Source organism: Watersipora subatra, chromosome 9, assembly GCF_963576615.1.
Source record: "Watersipora subatra chromosome 9, tzWatSuba1.1, whole genome shotgun sequence".
NCBI lineage: Eukaryota > Metazoa > Bryozoa > Gymnolaemata > Cheilostomatida > Watersiporidae > Watersipora > Watersipora subatra.
Window position 1 is genome coordinate 52,933,222 of NC_088716.1, and position 23,200 is coordinate 52,956,421.

The 23,200-nt window shown below is 34.7% G+C and overlaps 2 protein-coding genes across 2 annotated transcripts; one reads left to right on the forward strand and one right to left on the reverse strand.

Moving 5' to 3' along the window:
* The first annotated feature begins 1,399 nt into the window (after positions 1-1,399).
* LOC137403947 (tetratricopeptide repeat protein 36-like) lies at positions 1,400-17,576 on the forward strand. Its single transcript, XM_068090074.1, has 4 exons — positions 1,400-1,558; positions 12,899-13,063; positions 15,496-15,597; positions 17,068-17,576. The coding sequence occupies exons 1-4, from the start codon at positions 1,408-1,410 to the stop codon at positions 17,244-17,246; spliced, it is 597 nt and encodes a 198-aa protein (XP_067946175.1). The 5' UTR covers positions 1,400-1,407; the 3' UTR covers positions 17,247-17,576.
* On the reverse strand, positions 17,517-21,601 carry LOC137405210 (uncharacterized). Its single transcript, XM_068091437.1, has 5 exons — positions 21,529-21,601; positions 21,220-21,333; positions 19,615-19,755; positions 18,917-19,069; positions 17,517-18,234 (listed from the first exon to the last, which is right to left on the reverse strand). The coding sequence occupies exons 1-5, from the start codon at positions 21,599-21,601 to the stop codon at positions 17,783-17,785; spliced, it is 933 nt and encodes a 310-aa protein (XP_067947538.1). The 3' UTR covers positions 17,517-17,782.
* Positions 21,602-23,200: the final 1,599 nt, after the last annotated feature.

The window sequence follows — 23,200 nt, forward strand, 5'->3', positions numbered from 1 at the left end:
GACACTTTCTATATGTAGTATCTTAATAGCAAATTTTTCTAAGTAACTTTACAGAACAATGATAATTAATAGTGCTATTTCTATTTCTCACTAAAGCTATTTCTCAACCATGAGGTGTATTATGCCAAATATAATCATGCGTGATTGTAAAATATTTGAAGGGCACATGATTAACAAACTTACAAAATGACTTAGCTTAAAACTTAAACTATCAATATTAAGGTATTACCAATGATATAAAAATGGGAGGTTTATATCATTGGTGTTAGAGACCATTAAAACCGATATTTAGCAAAAAACATCAGTAAAATAAATTTTAAATTGATTAAAATTAGAGAACACTGCAACTTTCACACTTCCCTCAATTCTTTACTGCAACTTGAATAGGTCTGCATACATAATTCTTCTATGATTAACTTTTGAACTTAATCACTACATGTATTTTTCCATACATAATTTTTAATGCTTATTATAGTCTTTGATTTCTGAGGCTAAAGCCCGTTTAGCATCTGAAAAGCACATTATACATAAGCTTGGTAATCTTTTGAATTTATGTTTAAATTACAATTTATTGCCATTCTATAAATAATTAAAATAAGTAAATTTAAGCAATGCAGAAACTAAATTTTTTACAAACAGGCTGTAACAATTTTTTATTGTTAATGGTTTATAATGATGCATTAATTTTGTTTGCACGCTTTTAGTTTTTTACGAATTTGCCTTTATACGAAAAAAAAATTCAATTTACTTTCCATATAATTTTTGGTTATTTGATTCAACCAATTGACTAATTACTTTGATTTGTTAAATTTTAATATATAGCGCAATAAAAACGCTTGGACTTATATATTGAGATAATTATGGTTACCAAGAACGCCGGCCTGCATAACATTGCTACAATATAAAACAAATAACTTTGTAATAATTCATTCGCAACAAGTCGCTATACATCATTGGCTGTCTAGTACAAGCAGATTTGGCTACTAACTCAAATTCTAACCAAGTATTTACATTATACACGTTAATTATGAAGAAAAATCTTATGGTGCGCAAAAATGTGATTCTTCTGTGTGTTATGTTAGGCTTTTTACTGTATCAACAATCGTTGAGGTTTCCGACAAATTAGAGGGCATAGTGAATTGAATAAATTGAATCAGACTTTTATCTACAAGATATTCGAGGCGTTATTTCACAAAGTTTAGGGTATCTGAAAGCAAATTAATGAAAGAACAGTTGTTGCAATGATCTCTACAATTTCTAGTGAAAACGTGAAGGAGCATTTTAGGTACATACTAGAAATATTAATAAAGTCCATTATTAGGCTTGGCGAAAACTATCACCTTTTTCATCGAACTGGCGAGTTACCAAATTGGATCGACGAGTTGGGGCTAAACCTAATTGTTAGCCATGACTTCGGAAAGTGCAAACCTCACTTTACATGATAAACTGGTTTTGGAAAAAATATTTCACCCAAATCTACCTCTTGACGAGCATGTCCAATTGGAGCATGAGGTTTTAACTGGGAATTGTTTAATCTCTGACAAAGGAAACGAGAAGGGTACTTGTAAAAGTGTTCGTTATGGTGTTGTTTAAACAAATGTAGCTTTCGAAGTTGTCACAGTATCCTTTTTATTGTGTTATATAGCTTTTACATGATGTCATTGATAATTAGCTAAAAGAGCTTGTAAAGTCTCTTTAAGTTGTTAATGGTGCGTTGTTTGAAGAGTTTTCTTCTAAGCCTAATTAGAAACTCCGGAGAGATTCCCTTTTTTTCAGTTGTTACTCTGAATGAATTGAAACAAAAGCAAGGAACATAGTGACTTAGAACAAATAACATGTGTGAGGATAGCTTACATAACTGTGACTGCTGCTTTGAATTGATTATATATTACAATGTGAATGAGGCATTTTTTGTAACACTAAAAACGTCAATAAAAGCATAAGGGTGGAGTACACATGAGATTTGCCTAGGACAGGGAGACTGTTATCTCGGGAATTTCGAAAGTCGTTGACGGATGAAGTTTAATCCACAAAAGTGTTAACATATCATTGTTGGCAAGTGACCTCCGTTGACTGATACAAATGACGTTTTAAGTTAGGGTATGTGATAAACGTCTTCAAAGTGTGACTTCTAATCCTTATCTTGGGGTAGAGATGCAGAGTAACCTTAAATTTAATAAAAAAAATTGTAAAATTCAGTTTAAAGGAAAAAAAGTAACTGGCATATTTTCTAGGGTTCTCAGCACAAGTGTCCTTTAGTGGGATATTTTCAAGGCTGAGCCGTAGGCTACACACACACAAATACAACAAAGGTCCATGTAGTTATGAGCAAAAACAAAAGTATCTATCCAAATATCTCACCAATTCGATAAGCAGCGCACACAAAAGCTAAACCAATCGACAGCACCACCCATCATGTCAAAATGTTTCAAGTCATGTCTTGTACAACTCACCTTATGATTTTTCAAAACTTGTCTCTAAGTCCCTATTAATTTGAGACTGTCCGACTGCTGTTTTCTATATGGTTGCTGCTTGCCTAGCGTCCTGCTTCAACACAACTATCGGGACATTGCTGAGTGCTCCTGAAGTTTTTCCCGATAGTTACTGAGGTGTTGAAGCAGGACGCTAGGCTAGGCTAGCAGTGACCATTTAGAAAACAGCAATTGGACAGTCTTAAATTAATAAGGACTTAGAGACAGGTTTTGAAACACCATAAAGTGAGTTGTACAAGACATGACTTGAAACTTGGAATATTTTGACATGTTGGGTGGTCCTGTTAATGTTATGTCAATTGGTTTAGTTTTTGTGTGTGCTGCTCATCGTATTGGTAAGATATTTGGATGGATACTTTTTTTTTTGCTCATAACTACGTGGACCTTGGTTGTTTTTATGTGTGTGGGGCCTACGGCTCGAACTCGGCTTCGGCAATAGCCACTAAAGGACACCTGTAGATATCGCAGATGCAGAGCAAAAGACAAGAAAGATTGCTTATACTTCACCAGTTGACCTGGTCTTGAGTATAACTGCATAGTTTGGGACCCTTACCTAAAAAGGTTGTTGTTTTACTAGAGAAAACTCAGAGTGTTGCCTTGAAATTTATCTATAGACAAACTAGAAATTCCACTGTCATACAGCCCACGACCAAAGTGATATTGAAAAAAAGAAAGGGTACTGATGGTTGAGAAATGCAATATTAGCAGTCAAATAGGATGACTGCAATGGTAGCTGTAATGTACTGGGTGTTATTATATACAACAAATAGCAATAATGAAAGGAAAAGATTATATGTTTATATCTCTCCTCCTGCAAAAAAGAAATGCAATATTGGCCAATATTAGAAGTAAAATGCACTGATATTATTAGAATAACCAATATTATTTATATAGTAATAATAAAAAAACAATGCACAATTTTGTTTACATTTCAAAACGGCATAGCTAACAATATCACAAAGTTGTGATATTTATATAGATGTTTAGAAAATCTGTACTACGTAGTCTTTGTCCTGTAGTCATCCAAACTTATAATTAATTATTGCAATAATCTCATTAGAACCGTTAGAAAAAATATCATCGTCATGCCTTTACTTACACTGTGTTAGATTTTTAGAAAGTCTGTACTACGTAGTCATTGTTCTGTAGTCATCCAAACTTATAACTAATTATCGTAATAATCTCATAAGAAACGTTAAAAAATATCATCGTCATTTGCTTTACTTATACTGCGTTGGACATCAGTTAGAATGAGAAAGTATTCAAATGTGTCGGCAAATGAAAATGGAAAAAATTGAAATCGGCAAAAATGAAACGATTTCTGTACTCCTATGTTAATTGCCAAAACCTTCGGCAATTCGACAATGCTATAGACTGGTAAAAAGTGCACGTTATATTTTCGTGAAATGCGCAAGACTTCATCGTTCTATTATCTGTCCCTCGGCGTTTCCATATTCGGTCTTAACTTTTATTAAACCAAGCTTTTCAAGTGTTTGTGGCGATTTTCGTTGAAATTAATCTGTCTATTTGTGTATAATCCGATCAGATGGGTAAGTTTTAAGATAATACCGACGGTTTAAAAAGACTTGGTAACATATTTAAATAGGTTTAAATGTGTTTTGTATTGTTATTACACTTTAACGACTTTACATAACGGTGCTTAAATTTGTTGATGAAATTTCTTGATGAGGGTTCGTCTCATTGTTGATGAATAATTTTCGTAAGTTGTGTGCACATGCATTTATCATAAAAACTCCCACACTTCGCTCCGCTCGTTTGCTCGTGGGAAAAGGCAGAGTTAGTGAACATTACTGAGCTAAGAGACATTGATTCTTTTGAATCCTTGGAAGAGAGATGAGCTCAACTTCGTCTTTATGTTTTTAGTAAAATTTTGGTTGGTGGTATTGACATAGCTGTAGGAGTTAGGGTTACAGATAGTAGTTTGACAAAGGAGGCTAAGCCTTTTGCATTCTCCACTTGTTTTAGAATAAGCAAACTGCTATCTACCTTTTATTAAAACTGATCCGCTTTAACGCTTTTTTGGCCTCGGACTGTACGAGAACTGCATACCGAGATCCAGTAGATTTTTAAAATATTCCAAATATATTACAAATATAAATAGTATTAAATATACATATACAAATATAACAAATACAGTCAAACATAGATAACTCGAACTTCACGGGACCGAGCAAAAGTGTTCGAATTATCAGAGCGTTCAAGTTATCAGAGCACTGTCACAAGTCCATGTATTTACTTATTTATTAGTAGATACATGTACATATGCAAACTATAATATAAATCAAAAGCACAAATAGCTTGTTTCAAATTAAATGCTTCTAATGTAAAGTTTAAAACGTTTTTATCAAAAAGTATAGAGATTTTTCTATCACTTGAGATTGGTTTGTTGTTTGAGGTGATGTTATTGCCAGGACATTTTTTTTAGATTGACATTGGCAAAACTTGATCGTTGTTGAAATGCTCAAAAGAAAAGACATCTTTTTCTTTTGAGCGTTTTACCCACGATCAATTTTGCCGATTTTTCTTGACGTTTATGCAACTTCAAGAAAAAGTTACCAAAGAAAAATCCCTTACTTTACCTGGGATTCGTTAAGAGCAACACTCCGAGGCAGTTCAATTAAAAGTTTTACGAGGTTTAACGGTACATTGTATATCACTCACGCTTTTTGAATGGATACTTATTGAATGTACACACGTATTCTGTGTTTAGGTCAAACGATGAATAGTTTTTTTAGCTAAGACAACATATACGTTTAATAAAAACAATTTTTAAGACGTTTTAAACATTCAACATTCCGACGTTGATTCAACACGGAATCAACGTCGAAAAACTATTCGTCACGGGCTAGCCGAGTCACGCACTCAAGGATTTTCGCCACGCACATACAAAACAACATGCTGTTTTTGTTTTGTATGTGCGTGGCGAAAATCCTTGCGCGCGTGACCAGGCATGCCCGTGCTATTAATCGTATAGCAGTATAAATCAAATTTGACCAAACCTTTAGAAAAGTCGTTGACAAAATTATTTTGCCGATGGTGGTAATAACAACGCATATGAATTACGAAAAGATGAGGTTTACCTCTATGGCTTTGAATAAAGTGGTTTTCTAAAGCGATAACAACCGTTTCGGTAGCCGTTGGGCAAAAAAACAGTTCAAATTAACAGTGTTGCGTTAGAGTTATCTATAGCAATTTATCATTACGTGGGAACGGACCAAAGAAACCGTTCGAATTAACCATGTGTTCGAGCTATCCGTGGACGAGTTATCCATGTTTGACTGTATATATATATATATATATATATATATATATATATATATATATAATTCATTTGTATTTTATATTTGTAGTTGATTCTATCAGAAAATGAGTTCTGCTGTAACTTTTTGACTCTTGGAGGGTCTTTTTGCGGAAAGTTTTAAGCTGAACTGAATCAAACAGTGACTCTTTTGAAGAAGTTTTAAGAGGGGACAAAAGTTTTATGTACAAGTTTTTAGCAATCGTTTTTGTTTTATGGAACATCACATTCATTTCAAAACACCTAAAACAGGAGCGATGGCTTGTTTATGATAGGCTTGTACATGTATATGATAACATTAATTTGTCGTATTAAACAATTTTGCAAATTAAATGATGTTGTAAAGTAACATATATGTTAATTAATTTGCTAGATTTAAGCAGTCTGAAAAAGCTATCTTCTGTATGCCACGTTTATATATATTGTGGAGTTTCTGAAACCTGTTAGAATAGTTATCTTATAGGTTCACGCGGATAGAGGCGAGTTCTCCTCAAAACCAATTTGTAGATAGAGGCATGGCCTTTCTAAAACCAAATATTGCTTTAGGCTCAAGTTATTACTGCCCTCTACCAGACACAAAGGACAGGCGCATGCATGTGTATTAACATATAATACCGGTACATTATTTTAACACGTCATTAAATATACAAAGTTAATGAAGCATTTACTCAAAGAGGTACATGTATATGAGATGGTAGACTGCGATGTACTTTCTAAGCTGTACAGCGTAGAAAAACATAATATAAAGATAGGAAAGATCTGCATTACTACATAGTAATGTGGATCTTTCATGAAGGCACAGGGGCATCAACTACGCTGTGATGCGGTATTAAACTAAAAGTTCTCGCACGCTATCAGGAAATAGTCATTGGGGTATTTTCTTACATTTCGGGTTAATGCAAGTAATTTATATAAGATTTAATTATACAAATAGCTCATAGGTTTAAAATAACACCGCATCTTCAGCAATGAGGTCAGTGGAGGTCTTTGTGAATGATCAACCTCTCATTAACCTCATCTACATGGAACATGAGCAATGGCTGTCTCAGTATTGTCCATTAAAAAAGTCATGTAAAAACCATCATTTAATAATTCATAGAAAATTTCTGGAAGCCAGTAATAAATCCATATTATATTATTCAGTGAAGTTTCATGATGGTAAGCTTCACTCTTACAAATTACTATTTTACTAAAATCTAGCAGAAGTACGTTAATCTAAGTACAAAGGTTAAAATAATCATAGTCATAGTGACAATCATAGTCATAGTGACATAGTCATAGTGACATAATCATAGTCATAGTGACATAATCATAGTCATAGTGACATAATCATAGTCATAGTGATAATCATAGTCATAGTGACATAATCATAGTCATAGTGACATAATCATAGTCATAGTGACATCATCATAGTCATAGTGACATAATCATAGTCATAGTGACATAATCATAGTGACAATCATAGTCATAGTGACATAATCATAGTCATAGTGACATAATCATAGTCATAGTGACATAATCATAGTCATAGTGACATAATCATAGTCAGTTCTAATACCCTACAGGATGAATTTATTCGCGGAGTTTTATTTCGCGAAAATTGAAGTTTCATGCATATTCGCGAAATAATTTATTCGCGGCTGAACACACTCACTGTCTAGGAAGAGTTAACTCTATTAGTAATAGAGTTAACCCTACGCATGCGCACATTGCGTGTTTCGGTTTCTATTTAGTTTACAACTACGGGTTGATCGTGCTAAAGTTATAAATTTTTTGCTGCGCTCAGAGGTTTTCACGAATATTAATCAATTTTGAGGCCTTTGATGAACCAACAATTGGTGGTAAGTAAAGAGTTTTTTCAAAACCACTTACTAAATTAGTTGATTTTTACTTTGGTTCTTCGGTAAAACGCAATATTTATTTTTCATCCCTACCGCTTCGTTATTTGTTTTAGTGTGAGAGAGAGATTTTTCATCATACACCGAAGAACAATGATTGCAAGGGTGGTAGATGTCATTCTTAGAAGATCACCAATCATTCAGGGAGGTCTGGAAATTGAGGTTGAAGTGACCGCAGCTACTTATGAGGAGAATATATCTGTTTTAAAAAAGGAACAAAAACGCCTTTACGAGCACAAATCATTGGCCAACCGGCAGAACTTTGCAATAGTAAGCCACGAGGAGAGTTCTGATGATAACTTCCTTACCAGCCATGTAGTAGCGAGAGAATCGCCTTCAACACCTACCCAAGACAGTGACAGCGACAGAGCTGCTATTACCAAAATAACTAGTCAGAGAGCACCATTACACGCTAGTATTCACATATCAAGAGTACCAGTTTAATTTTATTGCTAGACAGCCGCCATATGGACTAAACGGTTTATATTTACTCCATTCATCATTTGTAAAATTTTATTTGTATTTGAAATATTTTATTTGTACACTCAGGTTTGTAGTAAATTATAATATATATATGAAATAAAATATATAATTTAATCATGGTTGCTGCAGCGATATCAAGGAGTTGTTATTGATGAAGGTGTCTGGGTTGACTGGTTGCTTCTCTGTCGATATTCCTGCCTTGACGAATATTACTGCTTGTCTCTAGCTTTCGTAATCGGAGTAGGTTGTTTCATTCTCAATCTGCAGTAAACACAAAAAAGAAAAAAATATTAATAAGTGTTAAGGAAGTACAAAAACAATAGTTGAATTATTTGATGAAAGCGATCAGTTTTTAAACAAAAGAATTAGCTAATGCAGTTAAATATGGAAAACTGTATTTGCACTGCAAATCAAATACATACCATAATGTCCAGATCAGAATCATGATCGTCCTCAACTGTGGTATTAGAAATTGATGGAGTTGATTTTAATGTAAAAAGACTAGGAGAGATTCTTTTGCTATGACGAAGCCATGCCTTGTGACACTTGTGAAAACTTGTGAAAACTTTGAATAATTTTGTAAAGTTTGATGCAATGGCGATAAAACTCGAAGCCCGGCAATGATTTTAAAGAAGTTTTGGAACTCGGCTACGTTTAGGACTTCTGCCTAGCGGCTATTTTTGCGATGACGCCATTCTGCATATCTTGTGACAACCTTAAATAATTTTGTAAAGAAATGTGATGCATTGGCAATGGTGTTAGCTCAAAGCCCAGGCAATAACTTTAAAAATGTTTTGGAACTCAACTACGTTTAGTATTTATATAGAAAACTAGCCTAGCGGCTAGTATTTAATTTGATGCAGTAGTTATTCTCCCATGTGATTAAAAATAGAGCTAATTATTTCACGGAATTTAATAATTCGCTGAATTGACTGTTCCCGAAACCGCGAATTTTTATGACCAGCGAATATTTTCATCCTGTAGGGTAGTTAAGATGTATTGATGATCTTTTGCTTATATGTACTATAATTGCCCGTTCTCACTCAAGTTGATGATTTTGATCAGAGAATAAAATGGTCCATAATTTTTGAGAGTGTACTAGTAGGAGCTGTAGCTCCGTAGATTTAATAGTCTTATTTGTCTCCTTTCTCGATTACTGGCATGGCAGATCTGCTTTTCGGTAGTTGTACATACAGCAAAGTTATTAGGGCTGCTAAAAGAAAGAGATAAATTATATAAAGTTCTGACCTACTGGTTATTTGTTGATTATACGGTAACTGTTCAAATTTGATAGGATTAAGCGGCCAAATTTAAAAAAGATACTGCTTATGGTAATAGCTTACTGATAAGCTTACTAATAGCTTAATAATTTTTGACTTGAAAGGGGTTATTTCAGAAATCAAACAGACCATATCTGTAAAATAGGCATTGTACCAAATATAGACTCTCGCTGTCACATTTAATCCTAGTATGGATGAGTAAATCATTGTACGTGTAGTTTTCAACTTTCTAGGGTTAAAAATATTTGTCTTGAATTATACTTTCATGTTGTGTTTCTGTTCTCTGACAAAATGCGTTACACTGACTCGGACCAACTTGGCCACAGTACTTATGTATGACGACAACTAAGCGATTTGTAGCCTTGACCACCAATGGCCTTTTCTCATTACGATATCAATAAGCAAACAAGCAAGATGCATTTTGCTTGGCTACTTATAATAAGATACAGTCAAACCTTATGAATATATATGAAATTAATCAATTTTTGTAATCTATTAATCCATTATATTTCATTTAATTTGTTGTACAAACTGATCATAAACACCCCAATAGTTACACAGTGCATTAAAACAAATGCATGATATAATTATATGTAAGAACTAAAGATAAAAACTAAATTCATAAAGCATTAATAATCAGAAAAAAGGTATTTACTGTTACTTTACAAAAGTGACTGTAGAACATAAGAGGCTAGGCTAGCCTAGCCTACCTCTGAATCTACGTAGGCTAGGCCATACATAGATTCAGAGGTAGAGGTGGTGATGTAATTTACTCTAAGGCTAGGTCTAATCTACGTAAACTTGGAGTATACATTTTTGATTATTCTATCTTTATGTTCTTAATTTTTACTTTCAGGCTTCAGCCTTTCGATTTAATTTATGAACCTGATATTTTTATAGTATAGACTATAGAGCTCTGACTGAGACTGCATGTTTGTAAGTTACTGATACTTTAGATGTCATTCTAGAAAGTTTGATTGTGTTAGCCTTATTTTAAGGATGTAGAGGGCATATACTCTCCTTCCTATAAGTTGATGATGTTTGCCTGTCAAAATGTCTGAACTTTTGCACGGTACAATAACTTCAAAATCTTTAGCTTGTTACGGTGCTAAATAACGCCTAAGCAAAATACGGTTTAGTCACCAAAACATATATTGATGTTCTGTCCATATTATTCTGAGGGGCATGTCAGGTTGGCCATTGAGCAATGTTTTAGTCCAGAATCCTAAATAAAGGATTCCCCCACATACAACTAGCACTTCTGTCTTTATCACTAGTAGTGAAAGTTCTTGTTGGGACTAGAGAACTGAATTCCTAGCTGTATTAGCTCTATGCATGTAGTTATTCCTAACTAAATTGTCAGTTTGAAGGAAAGTCAAGACACAACTGGTAGCTTTTATTGATATGGCCCAGCTGCTGGTGCATTCTTGGACATGCACTTTGTCAATTAAAACAAATCGCTGAGCGCTGGCATACCATGCCCTCCACCCACGCAAGTCATCATGGCCTTGAGTTTTGAGGAAATATATCACAGGTTTCATAAGCTGTCTGAGTCAATGTACTACGTCAAACATGTTCTGGTGCCTTCAGTTTTGGCCTTCCACAGCGGAGCAAGGAGCAAACAACGCTATTAATCTGGGCTGTGCTTAATATATAATAAATTGTTGTCAATATTTGCAGTTGATATGATTAATAGGTATTACTTTAGATTTCTTGGCTCATTTTCTGCATTAAATTATTTACATCCACAAGTTTGGAAGCCAAATTGATTTATTTTGATTCAGTTCTTTTGGTTAGTTGAAGCAAGCTCAGAATAGGCTGAAAACTGTTATAATTTTTGTACAATATTTCTTGGCTACCCGCCACTAGGCCTCGTAGTTGGACCACCGCAATTCTCAGAGCTTTTATTTATGCTGTACCTAATTTAACAGCCGATGTTATCTTAAAAAGTGAATCAGTGCTTTAGTTCCTATACTTAAAGGTTGACTTGCAATAAAATTCGAATTACAGTTATTTGGTATCATAAGATTCACAATGTTGTGTTGTAGGTGCAAAATATATGGGAATGTGATTACAAGCTCTTAAAAGCTAAAAAACAAACAGTTAATCGCAGCCACACGAGACCGCCGTAATTTGGATTTGCTTTCCAAAACGGCTCAAATGGGACGTTGTTGTTACAGGATGGTTTCTGTTTACACTTTTATGCAACCTCATTCGTCGAAATATTTTCACAAATATGCTTCACGCATTCAATAAAACCATGTCTATTGTTCTTATGCGTCTGTCTTATCGTTATTGTAATGCTGTCACTTTTAACACTATCTTATAACTTACCATAAAAAATTGTTAAACTTTTTAACCTTAGCTCTAAGGAGTACATATCATTGTCTGATAATCATGACGAGCCTGTTGGTTACCTGTGATAATCGAAAAGTGCTGCAAAAATTATTTGCGAAGTATTGTGTCATGTGATCAGATTACGACTTGATTGAATAATGCCGAAACAAAACTGTAAAGTAGCGAGCATCTATATTTGATACGGGGTCTTCGGTAAAACCCGAAGTGTTTGTCATAAACTAGTGCTACGAGAAGTTTTATCTTAAACTTTTTATTGGCCTTTCAATTCACGTGAGAACATCACGTGACAAGACGATAACCAAACTGTAATGACTACGTCAGATAAATAAACAGATTCCAATCTACGGCGGCTTTTCATTTTTGAGCTTTTAAGAGCTTGTAATCACATTTCAATGTATTTGGCACCTACAACACAACAGAGTAAGACATGGTGAATTTTTTGATACCAAATAACTGTAATGTGAATTTTGTTGCAAGTCAACCTTTAAGCAGGCCAGCTACTAACATTTCAGACTGAGGAACCGCTATTGTAGTCACTTATGTGGAAAGAAATTTAATGAGACATACATAATATCAACATCGATATTTATGTATTTACAGAAGCATTCATACATTTCCCTTTTTACACATCAGGCTGAAATAAGCCTGCTCATTGGCTGACTTGTTTGCTATTGTAGGAATGTCTCTTTCAGTCAAAAAAATAATTTGTTATCTATTCCATAACATCTTAGATGAATGTTGCACTAGACATGGGTCACCTCACTGCTGTGTATGAACAATCTCCTATTTGTTCAAAAACTAGTAGAGTTCTCAGCTTTTTTCTGTAAATGTAGCGATCATAGATACCTATGCTTTTTAATGCGGTAATTTTTATTCAAGGAACATAAGGCTTTTTATTAGTGAATTAGCGCTACAGTAATATTTTTTTATCTATATAAGCAATTAGGTTAGGTACCTTTGCAAGATATACATGTAAATCTATCAACTTACTCTCATGGGTCTATGATAGCTAGAATTCCCAAAATAAATCTGGTCATGAGTTTTTCACGCTATTTTGCACCTATTTAGATTTGAAATGGAGCAAGCTTCAATCGGAGGCTATGAAACTGGCAGAAGGAGAGGATTTTGACACTGCTTTGGAGTTGTTTAATGAAGCAATAAAGTTGCAACCAGATAATGCTGCTGGCTATAACAACAGAGCACAGGTCTTGAGACTCAAAGGTGATGTCGACGGTGAGATCTAAATTATTACATCAATTCAAGTAGATAATTATAGCCTCTCCCACGTTATTCATGAATTTCTGTAAATTTTCAAGTAGAGGTTAATATGCTAGAATAATTTATTCTTGTAATCAGTTCCTACAGGGCTAAATGATTAAAAAAGATATCAGGTGAAAATATAAAAATTTATTGATAGTTTTAAAGGCTTGAACTTCTCAGTATATAAATCAATTTGAGTGTAGATTATTGTGCAACCTTTTAAGTGGATTGAACAATATTTCCAGGAATGAGATAATGATGGTGTAAAAATTTAAATCGCCCATTGCAGTCCAGGTGTTTCTTAGAACAGTTAAAGAAAAATATTTAGTGTCTCCCAGAAAAAATAAAACGAGATTGAGTTTCGAGGCTGAGTCTGCCAAAATTCTTATACACTGATATATGAGTAGCGAGTAGTATGCTGTCAAACATCTTAGTACTAGATGCCTCCTTGGTTATTAGCTCCAGATTATATAACTAACTGAGATGTTATTTTTGAATAATGGTTCTGTACATCTACATACAGTAGGTTGACAAGATTAGATGATATGCTGATGAATTACATTACAGTATCACTTTTGGATAAAAACTGCATTTGTATAAATTATAAAGACAGAGGCTCACTTTGAGAAGAGTTTTCTGTTCATTCAGCATGCAAATATATAATTAATAAGTGGTTAGAAAACTCTTGAAACTCCTTTTTTAATTGTGTTATCTCACTGACAAGAATACGCAGGTACTTTATAGGTACAGGTACTCAATACTCAGGTATCTTATAGTCTTATATAGTTTGTCTCACTGCATTTCTTCACCGGGTTGCTGTTGTTGCCTTTAACTACATGCATTTAGTTAACATTGGTCTTTATTTATATATCTGTGTTTGTCTGTCATTTGTTGAGTTATAGCAAGGAAAAAGTCGTTTCACTGAGGATTTGAATTCGCAACATTCAAATCGCAAGTCAACAAATAAACGCGTAACTACTTGGCTAAGCCATTCTTAACGTTTTCAATTCTTAATCCATCCTTATCCTTATCGCAATTGCACATGCTAAAGAAGTTCTTTTTATTATTAAGTATGATTATCTTTTGCATTTGCATTTCTTTAAAAAAATTTCAAAGCTTTTTTACCATTACTCATTACCTATTTTTTAAATTTGTAATTTTCAAATGTACCATTTCAATTTCAAATGTGACGTTACATTCCTATTTCCGGTTTTTCCTAAGGTTTGATCGCCAAATCTGTAAATGCTAAATACTTTTTCCATGAATGCTTGAATTACTTTGAGTAGGAATTGCCTCCACATTCTCTCTTTAGTTGGTCAGGCTAAGTATCAGACAAAGACAGCCCGTTATCTCATTGTTACTTTTAAGAAGAGGTATATTACTAGTATCGTTCATCAAAACTTTGAATAAAACGAGCTTCTGCTGCAACAGTAACAGAAATATTTAGTATATTTGTTATTGATATTATATAGTTTATTATTAATAGTATATTGTATATATTTCTAATATGTATTAAGTCAAAATATATATATATATACTCATGCTACAGACAGTACTGTTTCGGCTATTGAAGCCTCATCAGTGCAGCTCAAAGCTTAGGCAAGGGACACAAATCCCATTACCAATGAGAGTTGACTTCCTGCCACGAAACAACTAAGTTGCCTTGCAGACTTTAAGAAAGTCAATGTGCTGGCACCAGAGTGCTCAAATCACAAAAGTGATGAGCTTTGCACAAAGGCTAATAGTGCCGCACCTCTCACAGAGTGCTCAACCAAACCGAAGTAAGGGGGCATATACTCATGCTACAGACAGTACTGTTTCGGCTATTGAAGCCTCATCAGTGCAGCTCAGAGCTTAGGCAAGGGACACAAATCCCATTACCAATGAGAGTTGACTTCCTGCCACGAAACAACTAAGTTGCCTTGCAGACTTTAAGAAAGTCAATGTGCTGGCACCAGAGTGCTCAAATCACAAAAGTGATGAGCTTTGCACAAAGGCTAATAGTGCCGCACCTCTCACAGAGTGCTCAACCAAACCGAAGTAAGGGGGCATATACTCATGCTACAGACAGTACTGTTTCGGCTATTGAAGCCTCATCAGTGCAGCTCAGAGCTTAGGCAAGGGACACAAATCCCATTACCAATGAGAGTTGACTTCCTGCCACGAAACAACTAAGTTGCCTTGCAGACTTTAAGAAAGTCAATGTGCAGGCACCAGAGTGCTCAAATCACAAAAGTGATGAGCTTTGCACAAAGGGTTAGTTAGTCATATGTTTGGGTTAGTTAGTCATATGTTACTTGGGTTGTAAAAACTTTTCTCCCTTAAATCATAATGAGACTGTTTGTAGATAGGTTGTCAATGTTATCCTACCAGTAGTAGATACTGTAACTAGTCTTGTTAAATAGGTGCCAAGAATGACCTTGAACTGGCTATAGCTAAAAGTGGTGGAGTCGGTTCCGCTGCCTGTCAAGCCTTCACACAGAGAGCCCTGATTCGTCGTCTACAAGGTCATTTATTTGCTTCAGTTGATAACCTTTGATTAGCTCTCCATAGCTGCTCATTTACCACGTTGTAATATGTATATGTATATAGTAAAACTTCTAATTAATAGCCCTCTTTATTTGAGCATCACCTCCGTTTGACCTCTACTATAGGAGAAGGTCTGCAAAATAGAACATCACCCTTTAATTGAATGCCACGCCATTTGATCACCACTATGGAAGAAGGGTTGAAAAATAGAACGCCATGGTGTTCAAATTGACGCTTTACGGTATAATATTTGTTATACCATGTTTATCTATATATATATAATATATATATATATACTCATGCTACAGACAGTACTGTTTCGGCTGTTGAAGCCTCATCAGTGCAGCCCAGAGCTCAGGCAAGGGACACAAATCAAATTACCGTATATACAATATTATACCATATATATATACCGCATATATATATATATATACACCACATATATATACATATACGGTCATCCCACATGTGTATATATGTGATATATATATGTGTGTGTGTGTAAAATTCTGCATATTTTTTGCGGGCATTCTTGTTACGAATATGTGAAACCACTTTTCGAATGTTGTCAGTTCTAATTGTAGAGTCTGTCATGGATTTTCATTAAAACTTGTTATAAATTCCATTGAAAGTTATTGTGATGAGTTTTGTGATAAGTTTGTGAAGGCCAGGCTATGAACAGTGTCTGGTAGAATACAGTGAACAGACTTAATTTAGATGTTTCTAATTATCTGGTAAATCATACAAAAACTCACCATTACTCATTGAGCAGATGATGAAATATTTACTCCTTTTTGAAAATTTGCCATAACCATTTTGCATCTAAAACCACAATTCCTAATGAGGAATTGCTTGCTCTCAAGTAGGTAACATCTATTCAGGAATAACTCGCTTCTGAGTTGCCCCGATTGAATGGATAAACAATCAATATTTTGTGTTTCTAGAACTTACCAAAGTTTTTATTTCATTTTCAGCAGCTTCAGTTTGACCAGCCCATACAGTGTATGAAATCACATGCATACTCTGAAACTTGAAATAATGAATTCGATTGCTAAAACTGTAAGATCAAAAAGCCGTGAATATAATTCACACTCATAACAAAGTGAAGCGAATTCTTCGGTTTCTTTTTCAAATTAATTATTTACAATGTTTATAATAAAATTTCTACTTTCATTTGTGTGAAAAGATACTTACATGCTTTTTAGAAGCTTTATGCTAGAATGTTAAGTTAAAATGGCCAGTAGCTCACCTTTACCTTTATAATGTAGGCAATCGGCAGTCTAAGGATTGACATGCGGCATCATTGAATTTATGGCACATAAAAAGCTTTTAGCTCTTACTATCCAAACTATGTCATAGTGATGCATTTTCAGCAAGCTGCCTAGCGGAGCGTTCTCTAAAGTAATCTTTTTATGCTAGTTAAGAACAGCTTTGTTAATGCGTTTTAGGTGATGATGAAGGATGTCTTGCTGACTTCAAAAAAGCTGATGAGTTAGGTGGGAAGTTTGCCAAGCAACAGTTAGCTGCCCTGAATCCCTATGCGGCTCTATGCAACCAGATGGTCTCACAGATGATGAGTAAGGTTGCCAAAGGGGAGGCGACTAACTCCGGAGACCCCGCAGCGTGATATGATTTGCAACATTAAATACTGCAAAAACATTAAGTTTTGTCAAACGTAAAAAGGTATGCGTGACAATATTGATTTTAAGCTTTTTCAGTAGTTTTGCTGATGGGTAAGTTATGCATGTTTTTGTGAGGTGTGGTGACTCGTTACTCTCGGTGGTCTTGGCTTAGATTTAAGGAGTTGTATTCTCATGTAGTCACACTTATTTTGTGCTTTTTGTATATTTTGATTGAAATGCATTTATATAGGTTTGGGAGTCTCATTGTTTTTGTAAAAAAAAATAATTTTGTGGTTGTATCTATGTATCTGTACAATATATGGGTGCTGATGGAATTGCTTTAGTGTTTCACATAATTATGGTAATGTTCTTATGTAACGCTCCTCAACTTGCTCTAGATACTAACAGACTGTTTGGTCCTAGGGTTATTGATAGTAATAAAAACAATAAATAACAAACTGGCAATTTGAATTGCTTCAGCAGGTTGTAAAAACTCTTACTAATCTAACAGCGAATACCTTAGGTGTAATGAGTCAGTTTACTAAATAGGTGTTAGCGTTGCCTTCGCAGATTTTGGGAGTTGTCTTTCTAGGGCAGAGGCACTTTTTACCCCTCTTCTACGCCTGCTGTGAACAAATGGATAACCAGTAACACTACGAGTCAGACATTTGGAAACTGCCTCTGGACCTGAGCAAGCTCCAGTTTCAATGAGTTCTTTTTGTTTAGCTGATAGCACGGGTCTGTAGCTAATCGCGCTTGTGGGTATTATTATTTCACTTTCTTCGTCGCTGGAGAAGAGTGTGCTGCTCGAGACAGCGAAGGAGTTATCCGTAATTCTACTTGGCCCTTCAGTATATTCAATACTTCGGTCTTTGACTAGCTCATAAGCGGTATGTGGTCGATCAGGTGTTTCAAAGTCTACTTTGTTTATCACTCTGAATGCATCCGTTTTTACCCAGGAGAAGTCCTTTTCTGGTTCCTTGATGAGAGGCACTGAAACAGATAGTTTAGATTTGTGTTATAATTTTAATCGTCTCTGGTTCTTGGTTCGTTTGTTGACTCTGCAAAATCCCTGAGACATACATTTTACAATTATCAGATTAAGAAATGGTAATTCCTCTGTAGTAACATTTGATAAATTAACTTTTACTTGTTACTTTTAGTTTTTACTGAAACATTCAAAATTGATAAGTATTTAATGTAGTGATATAACTAGTGTTATCATTTATATTGTCATTAAGTAGCTGAAGTTGAAATCATTAATTTCAATGAGTGTGGAGACGATCTTGGAACTATGTGATTGCTTAGTGGTTACGAATTCTAAAATTTGCAAATCTATACTTGCCAGTGTATATGCAATCAACCATTAAGAGTTGTTCTGAGCACTATGATTCATATCACAAGAGGGCTAATATTGACCTGTTTGACTTGAGCCAAATCAGTTTGAGAAAATGTTTTTAATACGCCTAAAGTTTAGATTTTTTAAAATTATATTCAGCAGTGTGGTATATACTGTTAGTATAGTGAATACAGTGTGCTTTACAAAACTTCTTAAATGTTTTTACATCACATTTAAAAAGCACTTCAACGTGGATCATCATACATGTACACTTTTTAAATAAGACCAAAGCATTTTGACTCAGTTTTTTCACAATTAAGCAAAGAGCCAACTTACAACTTGTTTGAAGCTGAGACTTTTTAGCTGTTCTAATTGGTTTGGCCTTTTGAATAGACCTAGAGGCCTTCCGTAGCATGGTAGTGTACTTATCCATAGCTTCCTTTGCTTTAGGGGAGTCAGAGGGCAGTCTAAGTGCATTGTTGTGGTACCCTAAAAGAGATGCATATGGTTCCCAGGTGAATAACTTACGTTTGAACTATAGTTTTGGGTGTACATATTAATAAACAACATACAAAGAAATGGTGTCGCTTTGTACTCTCGAAGCAGCCGCTCTATGTTATGTTTAAAAAGCCTTTAAAATATTTAATCAATATATGACATGATACAGAAGTCTTTTGCCGTTTTCTTCACAACAATATTTGGAATAGTTTTCAACTGCTCATGCGAGTTTGGTTGGTGGAACAGGTCTTTTTGCATTGATACAAATTAAATATATCTGAAGATAGAGTTTTCATAATTATTTGTTTAGTGTTCAGTATTGTTTTAATTCAACGTTTCTAGACTTACAAAGTAGTTGTAATAAAAGTCATGATTTAAATCTTTTAATTAATTACTAAATTCTAATATGCGAATTTTAGCAACATTTTTGGTGCTAAAATTATATATACATGTAATTTATTAACATTCACTAGTTTTAAATATGTTAACCTTTGCAGTGAAATCTAGCTCATGCTTTTCGAATATGATGATATTACCTAAGGCTATCTTTACATCACTCTCATCATGCTCCCAGATGCTGGAGTGTTTATGTCCGAGACATTGGCCAGCTTTACACGCACAAGTTGGTCTGATTGACTTCACTGACAGCTCGTAACGAAGACCTCTTTCTGAGATTCCTGTAAGACCATGCAGTTCTCAAGTAGCAATTTAACGTCAACAATTGTAAGTATTTTGTAAATACCTAACCACCATTGTATTAAAATGCAACCATAGTGTGTACCTTTTGTATGGGTAGAGTTACGATACCTGACAAAGTCAAATAGTCTAAGCCATTCATATTTTAGGAATCGTAGTAAGTGCATGATGATATACTATTAGCTGTATCTAGTTACAGAGTGTAGACCGATAAACTGGTAGTTGTACCTAGTACAGAGTCAAGGATGGTATACTAGTCGCTATATCTAGTTACAGAGTCAAGGTTTATATACTAGTAACTGTATCTAGTTAATGAGTCAAGGATGATATACCAGTAGCTGTATCTAGTTACAGAGTCCAGGATGATATACCAGTAGCTGTACCTAGTTAATGAGTCAAGGATAATATACTTGTAGCTGTACATAGTAACAGAGTTCAGAATGATATACTAGTAGCTATATTTAGTTACAGAGTCCAGGATGATATACTTGTAGCTGTACATAGTAACAGAGTTCAGAATGATATACTAGTAGCTATATTTAGTTACAGAGTCCAGGATGATATACTAATAGCTGTATCTAGTTACAAAGTCCAGAATGATATACATGTACTAGTAGTTGTTATGTACAGCTGTTATGTACGGTACATAATCATAGAGTCTAGGATGATATATAAGTAGCTGTACTTAATCACAAAGTCCAGAATGATATACTAGCAGCTGTACATAACCACAGAGTCCAGAATGATATACTAGTAGCTGTACATAACCACAGAGTCTGGAATGATACACTAGTAGATGTACATAACCACAGAGTCCAGAATGATATACTAGTAGCTGTACATAACCACAGAGTTCAGAATGATATACTAGTAGCTGTACATAACCACAGAGTCCAGAATGATATACTAGTAGCTGTACATAACCACAGAGTCTGGAATGATATACTAGTAGATGTACATAACCACCGAGTCCAGAATGATATACTAGTAGCTGTACATAACCACAGAGTTCAGAATGATATACTAGTAGCTGCATCAAGTCACAGAGTATCAAGTCACAGAGTATCAAGTCACAGAGTATCAAGCCACAGAGTATCAAGTCACAGAGTATCAAGTCACAGAGTATCAAGTCGCAGAGTATCAAGTCACAGAGTATCAAGACACAGAGTATCAAGTCACAGAGTATCAAGTCACAGAGTGCAAGACTGCTTTTGCTACTTCCATTTTGGAGATACTCACTATTTGTTGTACTGTATTTGTCTGTGCTCTATTTAGGCATTTAGATGTTTTATCTTATAACCTTGAATAATCCTAATGAAGCAGACAATTATAGAAGGTTAGTGGTAAATAAATTGTACTAATTATGCTTCTCATTTGTGTAGTAAACATTTAGAGGTGAATAATGAGCCGTTTGTAATATAAAACATGGTTAACTTTAGCCTTACCCGCCTCACAGTTAGGAAGGATGGTTTGGAGGGTGTAGGCTACTAGCTCGTGCTGTTTGTTTATCTTAGTAGGAAACTGTCTCATCACTAGTATGAAGGTCTTGAAGGCTTCTCCTAAAATATTTTCCATACGCTATGGATCTCAGGCTCTTTACTCTAGGAAAAATATCTATTCAGTGATAAAGAACTCTTTTTAATAAAACATTTACTACAACCGGTGGTAAAACTGAAAATGCTCATGACTTAGGTTAGACTTTGTTCAATTTAACAAATCTAACAATACTTGACCCTCAAATCCATGACACTTACTGATTGGCTGTTTTATCTGATAATTCCATTGGTCTTCAGGAATTGTCTGTTCATCCCACAACCTTGGCCTCATCTTGTAAGGAGTGAACAACTCTAGCATACAGTAGAATTTGGTTATTGTGTCCTCATATATTCTCATGCGAGATTCTCTGGCTTTCTTCTGGTAGAGGGCTAACGCATAATGCTTGCCACTCACTATTTAAAGATAAACTAAAGCGTAGGAAGATGTGCTTTGATATTTTGGTCTGTTTACAAAAGCTGATAATATGGCAGCAGATATTCATAAATAAACTATGGTCAGCAGAGCTAAATCCTATTGCCTATTAGAAGAAGTTTACATATCATCCGTGCGCAAGTGAACCAAGTTGCTCATAATACCGTTAGTCACAGAAAAACAAAGTAAATTTGGCACATTTAACTAACAATTGTAAGTACATAAGGCCAAATGATCAGATGATGCAGAATATTATCAAAATTATCAAAGCATTAGCTTTCTGACCAGCACAAATGTATTTCTGCATTTTTGTTTCTGCACTTTTTAGTCAAAACCTAAAATTAATGTTAATGCGTTGGATTTGTAGAAGCACTGATATAAATGTTTAGTACAATCATCAACAGTTTTAAGGTTGTCTGCGCAGACTGGTATTTCAGGTTGCCACCGTTAAACAAGTGGCAGCGTTTAGATGCTTTCACAGTAAACTCACTGATCTGGTATTTTGGAGTTGTTTTACCAATTTATCTTTGTAATATTTACACTCACAATATTATTTCTAGCTATAACAGTCCAGGCTAATTTCGACCATTGAAATCTATTTTTAATACTTACGATTAAACTTATGTTCTGCTAACTTTTGAAAAACAAAACATGTACTCACACCAACAGAATTAGCCAATGAGAGAGAGGCAACCTCTGAACAAGCATCAACATTATAGATATTGGGCTGGTACGAACAAAAGTATAAGCTGAACTCATATTTGTCTGCATCAGTCTCAGTATTAATGTATAGTGTTAGCCTATATCCTACTGTACCATATAACTTAAAATAAATATGGTAGAGCCAACTGTAACTAGCTTATCACGAATTTCAATTAGTTCATTATTGTCGTGCTTTTGTGCTATGAATCTATATTATTTTATAACTGAATCAGCCTCAAGCTATCATAGAAATATTTAGAATTGTATGAATGTCCTTCCTACCAGTGTCATTTTGTGATCCAGAAGTTGTCTCTTTCTTGAGGCCAATTTGTATCTGTAACTTTTCTATCTCGTCAAAGAGCACCTCATGACAGGTGAACCGCACAAGTTCATGGACAGACTTATTTGATGGGTAGTTGAGCATTGCTTGAAACATCTTGAAGAAGGCCATGTCTGCAACAAAAAAGTGCTTTATCAGACAGGTATAGACAGGTACTTGTCCGACAGGTATAAATAGGTTAATATATCTACAGCTTTACAGCTTACAGTCCTATTATTTAATCTAAACAGCGCAACAATTAACATTTACATAGAACCATTAATTTAATCTATTAGAGCTTCTATGGCTGCAGTTTTAAAATACACATGGTTATTGTGAGACACTACCAAAACAAAGTTGAAAATGTCGCTCACTGCTGGCCAGTTAAACACTCAAGATCTGGTACAGGTTGTAACGACTACAGGTGAGCTGCCATC

Coding starts and splice junctions, on each gene's coding strand:
- LOC137403947 (XM_068090074.1), top strand. CDS start 1,408: ATGACTTCGGAAAGTGCAAACCTCACTTTACATGATAAACTGGTTTTG. Junction 1,559..12,898: donor TGACAAAGGAAACGAGAAGG/GTACTTGTAAAA, acceptor GCACCTATTTAG/ATTTGAAATGGAGCAAGCTT. Junction 15,598..17,067: donor CCTGATTCGTCGTCTACAAG/GTCATTTATTTG, acceptor AATGCGTTTTAG/GTGATGATGAAGGATGTCTT.
- LOC137405210 (XM_068091437.1), bottom strand. CDS start 21,601: ATGAGGCCAAGGTTGTGGGATGAACAGACAATTCCTGAAGACCAATGG. Junction 19,756..21,219: donor CCTTCCTAACTGTGAGGCGG/GTAAGGCTAAAG, acceptor ATGGTCTTACAG/GAATCTCAGAAAGAGGTCTT. Junction 19,070..19,614: donor TGATGTAAAGATAGCCTTAG/GTAATATCATCA, acceptor CATCTCTTTTAG/GGTACCACAACAATGCACTT.